Source organism: Varanus komodoensis, unplaced genomic scaffold (genome assembly GCF_004798865.1).
Source record: "Varanus komodoensis strain SLA01 unplaced genomic scaffold, ASM479886v1 scaffold118, whole genome shotgun sequence".
NCBI classification, from domain to species: domain Eukaryota; kingdom Metazoa; phylum Chordata; class Lepidosauria; order Squamata; family Varanidae; genus Varanus; species Varanus komodoensis.
The window spans coordinates 321,454-329,747 of record NW_025335339.1 but is presented as its reverse complement, the minus strand read 5'-3'; the positions used below and the strand labels follow the sequence as shown (position 1 = coordinate 329,747).

At 53.2% G+C, this 8,294-nt stretch overlaps 1 protein-coding gene across 2 annotated transcripts; it reads left to right on the top strand.

Annotated features, from left to right (window-relative positions):
• The first annotated feature begins 436 nt into the window (after positions 1-436).
• CUNH1orf109 (chromosome unknown C1orf109 homolog) lies at positions 437-4,596 on the top strand. Of its 2 annotated transcripts, XM_044421355.1 has the most exons (5): positions 437-530; positions 1,843-2,124; positions 2,779-2,958; positions 3,548-3,663; positions 3,981-4,596. In XM_044421355.1, exons 2-5 carry the CDS (start codon positions 1,844-1,846, stop codon positions 4,019-4,021), a joined length of 618 nt encoding a protein of 205 aa, XP_044277290.1. In that variant the 5' UTR covers positions 437-530; position 1,843; the 3' UTR covers positions 4,022-4,596. The 2 variants fall into 2 exon arrangements, with proteins under 2 accessions (XP_044277290.1, XP_044277291.1); XM_044421356.1 differs by lacking the exon at positions 437-530 and having other exon boundaries at positions 1,051-2,124; positions 4,014-4,596.
• The last annotated feature ends 3,698 nt before the right edge of the window (positions 4,597-8,294 follow it).

Below are 8,294 nucleotides of genomic sequence, written 5' to 3'. Positions count from 1 at the left end.
AGGGCTGCCCGCGCCGCAGGCGGCCCCGGAGGCTGCCAGGCCGCGGGAGGGGCTGCCAGCAGCCTCGCCGACTGACTCGCCGGCCTGCTGGGCCCGGGCGGGGCTTGCCGCTGCTTCCCGCCGGGCCCACGGCCCACGCGCGGCGGGGAAGCGCAGGCCCCGCCCCGGAGAGGCCCCTCGCGGCCGGCGCGGCTCGCAGACGGTTTCCCGGGGCGGGGCCGGCGAGGGGCCGCCGTCGGTGCTGGGCGCGTGCCCGGAAGGAGCCGCCTGGGAGGCCGCGGCGGCGGCGGCGCGCAGCAGAAGCGCTCGCCGCGCGAGGGAGGGCCGCCGCTGGGCGCCCGGAGGAGGGAGAGGCGCTGCCGCCGCTCGCTCGGCCTGCGCGGAAGGCCCCGCGCAACCCTCCCGGAAGGAGGCGCCGGCGGCCCGCGAGCGCCTCGTGGGGAAAGCGGCCTCTCGCGGCGCGGTCGCTTCAGCGTGCGCAAAGCGCAGTGCGGCGACCGGCCCGGCTTTGACGGTGCTGGTGCGGAAAGGTAAGTGGCCTCCGAGTCCCCGCACCTGTGGTGGCTTGGGCCTTACGCTCCAGGCTCAGCGGAAGGACGGTCCTAGTAATAGACACAAGCCGTGATTATCAGAAAAAATCGTATGATCACACGAGTCACCCTGGATCATTTTACTCTGTGGATGCAGAAGCCTGAGCAAAACCAGGAGTTCCCTCTTCATCCAGGCTGCGACACTCATATCCTTTTCATACTGTTTAAACGACAGTGGATTGTTTTGATTGTGTGAACCAGGTCATTGAGTTGCTCAAAATGTATGCTGCTCAGTTCTGTCTTGTGGAAATCTGTGACACTTACTAGAAACAGAGCAAGTCAGAAGAGGTCTCCCAGGCCATCTAGTCTGACCCCTGGCTCCAGCCAGTTCTGCTCACGACATGCCTGCCATGTGCATGTCCAGCCTGTCCTTAAACACCCTCACCAATGGGGCTTCAGCCACCTCCCGGGGAAGCCCACTGGGGTCCTAACTGTCCAGAAATACTTCCTGGCATCCACCTTGAGCCCTGGTTCCTTGAACTTGGCTCCGTTGGAGCATGTCCTGCCTTCCTCTGCAGGGGAGAACAGGTCTCCACCCCCTCTGCATGGCATCTCCTCATGTACTATATGTCGCCAACAGATCCCCTCAGAGTCTCCTCTTCTTCAGGTTGAAAAGACCCGATTCCCTCAGTCTCACCTCATATGGCTTTCCCTGCAATCCGGCCACCATCCTTGTGGCCCTACACTGCACTGACTCTAATCCCAAGTATGTGTAGAATTGCAGAATGGAGTTGTAATCCTACACCCACCTACCTGGTGGACTGATCATCTCTGAAACTGGATATTGCCTGTTTTCCTTTCTTCTTCCTACTTACCTCATTTCTGTACTGCTCAATGGCCAGAACTCTCTGGGCAGTTACAGACTTTGTATATAAGTACACCTTGACACAGGGACATGGTAACACTTTCAGAGCTTACAAGTAGAGATTTCAACTTGTTTGCATTAAACTAGCAGCTCATTTTAACCCAGATCATATTTAAAGCCCGGTCTGATCGGCTCATTTGGTGTTGTTTTAATCATAAATTCCAGTTCATAGAGCTATTGTTCAAGCATTGTCAGCGTGGGCAAGCAAATGTTTAAAACAAGGCTGGGCTTCAGGTGAATGCACATGAGAAGCCAGATGAAGACTGTCGGGCTGCAGGCAGAGAGGCAGGCCTAACATACCTGTCCTGCAGGGGAGCAGCTGCTTCTCCTTTATCTGGAAGAGTGAAACCTGGCACAGTTGGAATGTTGCTGCTTTTTGATTCCCAGAATGGCTTCCGAAGGCCCAGTTCTCCTGCACAGCATGGGCGGCTTACTGCAGAAATGTTTTTGCATCCTCCAAGAGCAGCATGAGGCCTGGAAGAGGGTGACGGCTGCCTGCACACCTCTCCTCGATTCGCTGGCCAACCTGGCAGAGCAGATGCGAGCCTCCCAAAGGGTGGTCTTTGCAAGGACCCCACTGGGGGACTTTGTTCACCTGCCGGAGAGGCTGCGGCGGAAGCAGCAGTGCGCCGTGGAGGCTTTGCTGAGGGAGCTGCAGCAGGACAAGCTGTACGTTGAGCAGCTTCTTGTGGAACGGTGATGAGGGTGGTTCTGGGTGAGGGGCGTGCAGCGCTGGGAGCACAGCGTATTCCTCAGCAAATTGATTTTTAGATTGCAATGTTTTCTACCCCAGTGATTTATTATTTATTGCTTCTCTGTCATTGTGGTCCATGGATGTGCATCTCATAGGTAAGTTAAATTTCTTGTCTGGACAATGCTGTCTATTAGAAAAATGGGTTTCTGTTCTTATTCCATGGTTTTATAACAACCCAGGATGGTGGTTTAGACTGAGCTTCCCAGTGAGCAGTGAGGCAGTTCAGAAGTAGCTCAGCTCGCTTTGCATGCACTAAAGTAGCTTATCGAGCTGCCCTGCATTTCAGTAAGACCCTTGCTTTGTGTCCATCTGTGGAGACACAACGAATTGCCCATGTTTGAAAGTGCTCCTGCTATAGAGAGCACTGCTCTCCAGGTGGGAACTTGTGCTCTTAAACCTGTATGAGCCCCCTTTCCCTTTCAGGCAGGATAGCAGAAGTGTGATGGCCTTTGGATAAATAATTTGCATGACTGCTCGTTGCAGAAACGCTTGGAGGCGATTGTGAAAATGCTTGTCCCAGTGGATCTGGGTACACAACGCTTGTGTGACACTGCCTTTTTCTTACACAGCCTGGAACTGCAGAAAGTGAGGGATGCTGTTGGCCTCAGTGTGGCTGGCGTCTTCCTGTTCTATGGACAGCACAGCAGCAACGGGCACCTGGAGCACCTCCTCCAGCGCTCTGCCCTCTGCCCCTCCTTGGCAGACATGTTGGAGTGGCTGCGGGACATTGAGGGGCTGTACCACCGCACGTATCCTTTGTAAGACCTTTGCATCTGCAAGATCCCATTTGTTTCAGAGTCAGCCTCTACTGAAATATTTCTATACAGCTGTTCTGCCTCAGAAAGTTCCCCAAGGTAACCAACAGTCCAGTTTAAACTAATGAGCAATTTGCATGGACTTCTGCTCTGAGAGACAACAACCAGCATTGCACTCAGAGTTAGGGCTGGTATTTTGTTTGTGGGGTATTAATTTAAAAGGACATAGGAGCCCACAGAATTTGTGCCCTGTACAGCTCTAGGTAAGAGGCCTCCATTGTGTGCCTTGCAGTGTGGGGCGATGGATTCTTTTGCCCTCTTGCAAGAGTTACGGAGCCGTGGCCGCAGGACCTTCCTGGCCGGTGCGAACACGTGCAAGTGGCCCTCTTCCTCGCTTGAGAACCTGGAGCTCCCCGGCCCCCAAACAACCTCCTGCAGAAACGTGGTGCAGCTGCCGCTCCTCTGCTGCATGCAGTGTGGAATTATCGGACCACCCCTTCTGTGGCCTCCCGCTTTCATGGGGCAGAGGGGCAGGGGTGAATTGCTGCCGTGCTTGGCCAGGCAGTCCTTAACAGCCGGCAAGATACCTGGAAGCCAAGCTACTCCTTCAGATCGGGCACGCAGACCTCGCAGAGGTGCAAGCTCTTCCCAAGGCCTGGGCGCAGGTGCTGCGCAGTGGCCTGCAGGACACTGTGGAAGGTAACCACAACCGTGGGTGGTGGAATGGCCACCTGGCAGCCTGGTGCCACAGCCCAGGCAGATGCTCCCCATCGGTACGGACGGGCACGGGAGCTCTTGGGGAGTGTGCAGAGTGCCTTCCCTGTTGTGACTGCAGCAGTTGTAGTGGGGGAGGGAAGGATTCGGAGGCAGGGAGGCCCAGGTGAGTAGGAACCGCCTCGGAGCCTGCACACTCCCGGCCCAGCCTTGACCTGGGGAGGGCGGCACTGCTGGGGGTGCTTGGGAAGGGCCTGCTGGAGCCACCCCCGCCCCACAGAGAGCCCTCTTTGCTTTGCCAGGTGTGTTGCTGAAGGTCTCTTTCTTCCGAGGAGCTGTGTGAGGATGTGGACTTGGCCGTGCAGGAACAGGCAGCCTGCAGGAATCGCTCTTGCTTTGCAGCTGGAAGGTGTGTGCGTCTGAGTTCTGCCCTCTGCAGGCACTTGGGCCAGTGGTGGCCCGTGGATTCAGTGGCCAGAGACTGCCAGTGACCGTGGACCATTTCCGCTCGTGCCAGTCCACTTCTGCAACAGTGAACACTGATGATGCCCTCAGAGTTCTGCCTACCTCTGCCCAAGCCTTGCTGCAGCGTGTGGTGGAAGCGCTGCGAAGGCCAGCCAAAGGTCTGGGGCAGAGACCCACACATTGCGCCAGGGGCCCAGCCAGGGCGCACCAGGTTTTGGGGCTGGGCTCCTCCCACAGCTGTGTAGTGCCCTGAAGATCAGACAGACGGTGCTGCCGTCTGTGCCATTTGTGCTGCCCCTGACGAGAGTCCTGCCAAGAGACCTTCCAGCTGCCTGCCTGAACTACTGGACTGGTTCGGGGCCAGCGGTGCACATCAAGGCACAGTGAATGTTCTCTGTTCTCACTGCACAGCATTTGTTTCTCTTGTACAGTAAATAAAGGTTGCAAGGACTGTGCGTGACTCCTGTCCCTTTGCTGGCACTGGACTTCCCCGTCCCTCAGTGCTCCAGCTGCTCTCCTGGCCCCATTGCTTGAGCCTGTAGGGCAGAGCAATTGCCAGTGCCCCACCGCCTCGCCAGAGGAGCTGCTTGCTCCCGGGCCTGCGCTTCCAGGGAGAGCCCTGCAGCCAGGGCAGCCATTCTCCACGGGAGGGCGCTGGGGGGACACCTTGGTGAGAGCCAGGCAGGAGCAGAGCGGCTGTGCTGCTCTCGCACCGGCCTGCTCGCCCGGCTGCGCAGAGGTCCGGGGCACAGCCATTCACAGGACAACAGCGCCGCTGCCCAGAACTGGCTTCCTTCTGATCAGCTGCTTCTCTGGGTGGCTGCCGGGTGCGAGGTGCCTTGAGCACGCCTCGGGTTAGAATGGCAGGGCATGCCTTACTTCAACAACAAAATTATGCTGGCGCTGGTATGAATGCATTGCCAGAAGGCAGGATAGCTGCTTTAAATCAAGCATCCACTTTCTTGAAAATCAGTCTTTAAATCGATTAACTGAGTTCCACAGTTTTTAAAATGGTCTGTCAACTTGATAGACAGCAGATTATTTTTGCCTCTCAAATTGCCTCTCATTGTATCTGTCAGAGGGATTGTCAGAGTCAGGGGTTCTTCCAGATACATGTAGGTTTCATGTAGGTTCCATTTAGATGCCAGGAAGCCCTTCCTGACAGTTAGGGCCCCGAGGGTGTGGAATGGGCTTCCACGGGAGGTTGGTTGAGGCCCCACCAGTGAGGGTGTTCAAGGATAGGCTGGACATGCACATGGTGGGCATGTTGTGAGTGGAGCCGGCTGGAGCCAGGGGTCAGACTAGATGGCCTGGGAGACCCCTTCTGACTCGCTCTGTTTCTATGTTTCAGAGGAGGAGTAGCAGTGTTAGCTCATTATGAGCAAAACAGAAAATTCATTGGTAGCACTTTTGATTAACAAATGTCTTTTGGACAGTGCTTTAATTTTTTGGTGAAATTTTCTTCAATCCCTTTGTTACTAAAAATTAATGAATGCCAATTGCAAATAAACTAATAAGCAAGTTTGGGAGGTCCAGAAGTACGATTTATATTTTTAGGTGACTGCCCTTAGCAGGAGGCAGTGTGGTGTAGTGGTTATGAGCGTGGGTGGGGGACTCTGGCGATCCGGGTTCCAGTCCCCGCTCAGCCATGGAGCCGACTGGGTGACTTTGGGCCAGTCACAGACTCTCTGCCCAGCCTACTGCTCTGGGTTGTTAGGGAGATAAGTTTGAGAGCAGTAGAAGAATGATGTCAGCCACTCTGAGTTTGTTATAAGAAAATTGGGATATAAATTTAATAAGTATTTGAGATAATATGCCATGGAAATACATGTTTTGGAGCCAACTTAAACTAATAGTACTATTATTAATTTTATTTCTATACTCCCTCAGGCTTATTATAACCCAGGAGGGAGGAGACAGGGGCAAGCTGGGAAATAGGATTGGGAATCAGCTCCTTCTAATCACTCTGAAGAGTCAGCCTAAGCCACAATCAGTATCAGTTTCTAAAAAGGGAATTCTTGAAGAATGGAGGGAAGGAACAAAGGAGTTATCAGGTCTAACTGCTTTCCACACTGTCATATTTTGATTATGTTGTGAATATGTTTTGGATATGTTGATTTAATATTATTGATATTAAAATACTGTGTTGCTTTTCTATTCTGAGCCGCACAGAAAGCTGAGATATGGGCTATTGTAGCAGCATATAAATCCATTAAAGAAATAAATGAGAGGAAGATACAGATGGACCAACTGACAGGCAGACAAAAACAACCAGTGCAGTGCAACATACTGGTGCCTGGTGCCTGTCAGATATTTTTGGACTCAAGTTACCAGCAGCCTTGGGCAGCTTGGCAAATGGTGAGGATGCAACTTGAAGGCCAAAACTGCCAGAGGGTACCAGCTGAGGGAGGCCTTACATGGACTGCTGGATTTGGGCCAAGAAGGTGTTTGGTCACTGGGTGAACTTTGGCCACTAGCTAGCCTATCGAACAGGGTTGTTGAGGTTAATACGGCATGTTTATTCCAGGATTTCTTCCCCTGAACAGTTGATTCAAAATGAGCTCATGGGGAGATAGGATGGTGACTTTTGCAGTGATGGCAAGTCTTGAGACGCTAGGATGGGACAGTCTATAAAAACTCCAAACAAACAAACAAATGTAACATATAAAAGCTTTAAATAAATAAATGGCAAGTAGTGGAAAGTGCCAAGAAGTGAGGATAAGGGGAAAGTGCCTCCGGCAGACCTCTTGATAGCAGCTGGGCAGATGTTGAACTCGGATCAAAGAGTCACAGATCATAGAATAATAGAATTGGAAGAGGCCATGAAGGGCATCAGGTCCAACCTCCTGTTGTAGCAGGACAGCATGTTACACCATCCCACCCAGATGGCTGTCCAGTTTCTTTTGAATGTCTCCAGTGTGGGAGAGCCCCCCACCTCTCCAGGCAGCTGGTCCCACTGTCCTATTGCTCTGACCGTGAGGAAGCTTTTCCTGATGTCCAGCCTGAACCTGGTTTGTTGCAACTTGAACTGATTATTCCGTGTCCTGCACTCTGGCATCAGCAAGAAGAGCTCTTGACCTTCCCCTTTGTGGCAGCCTTTGAGGTACTTATAGAAGGATACCATGTCCCCCCTCAGTCTTCTCTTCTGAAGGCTGAACATGCCCAGTTCTCCCAGTCTCTCCTCACAGGGCAGCGTTTCCAAACCCTGGATCATTTTTGTTGCCCTCTGCTGGACTCTTTCTAATTTACCAGCATCTTTAAATCTTGGTGCCCAGAACTGGACACAGTATTCCAGATGAGGTCTGACTAGTGAGGAGTATAGGGGAACTACTACTTCTCATAATTTGGAAGTAATATTTCTGTTAATGCATCCCAAAGCAGCATTTGAGCTTTTGGCGGCTGCATCGCATTGTTGGCTCATGTTTAGCCTATTGTCTACTTACTCTGAGTACTTTTTCTTTTCCAGTTCTGCTGAGCCACGTATTTCCCATCTTGTGTTGATGCACTCGGTTGCTTTTTCCTGGGTGCAGGACTTGGCGCTTGTCCCTGCTCTGGGTTGGGGTGCCCTGTCCACTAGAATTCTTGAAGCACCATCTGGATGATCCCTGCACAGAGCAGAGTTAGCCTAGAGGGCCCCCACGCACCCTTCCATTACTAAAACCCCAGGCTGGTGTGCTTGTCATAGACTCATAGAAGAATAGAGTCGGAAGAGGCCAGGAAGGGCACTGGGTCGAACCTCCTGCTCAGTGCAGGCCTTCCAGTTAAACCTCCCCTCAGATGGCTGACCAGCTGCCGCTTGGATGCGTCCAGCATGGGAGAGGCCAGTCTCCCTGAATCCCTTTCTATTGCCATACTGCTCCAACAGTCAGGACTTTTTCCTTATACCTAGCTGGAATCTGGCTTCCTGTACCTTGAGCCCATTAGTCTGTGTCCTGTCCTCGCAGACTGCTATCATATCTCCCCTCAGTCTTCCCTTCTAGTTCTCTGATTATTTTTCATGCCCTGCTCTGTGCCCTTTCCAGCTTGTCTGCATCTTTCTTAAACTGTGGAGCTTAGAAGTGGACACAGGACGCCGGATGGGGGCTGATGAGTGCAGGTTGTAGGACGCACCTGGCCGGCCAGCATTACGCCCAGGGGCTGGCCATGTCCTC

Coding starts and splice junctions, on each gene's coding strand:
- CUNH1orf109 (XM_044421355.1), top strand. CDS start 1,844: ATGGCTTCCGAAGGCCCAGTTCTCCTGCACAGCATGGGCGGCTTACTG. Junction 2,125..2,778: donor GAGCTGCAGCAGGACAAGCT/GTACGTTGAGCA, acceptor TTTCTTACACAG/CCTGGAACTGCAGAAAGTGA. Junction 2,959..3,547: donor GAGGGGCTGTACCACCGCAC/GTATCCTTTGTA, acceptor ACAGCCGGCAAG/ATACCTGGAAGCCAAGCTAC.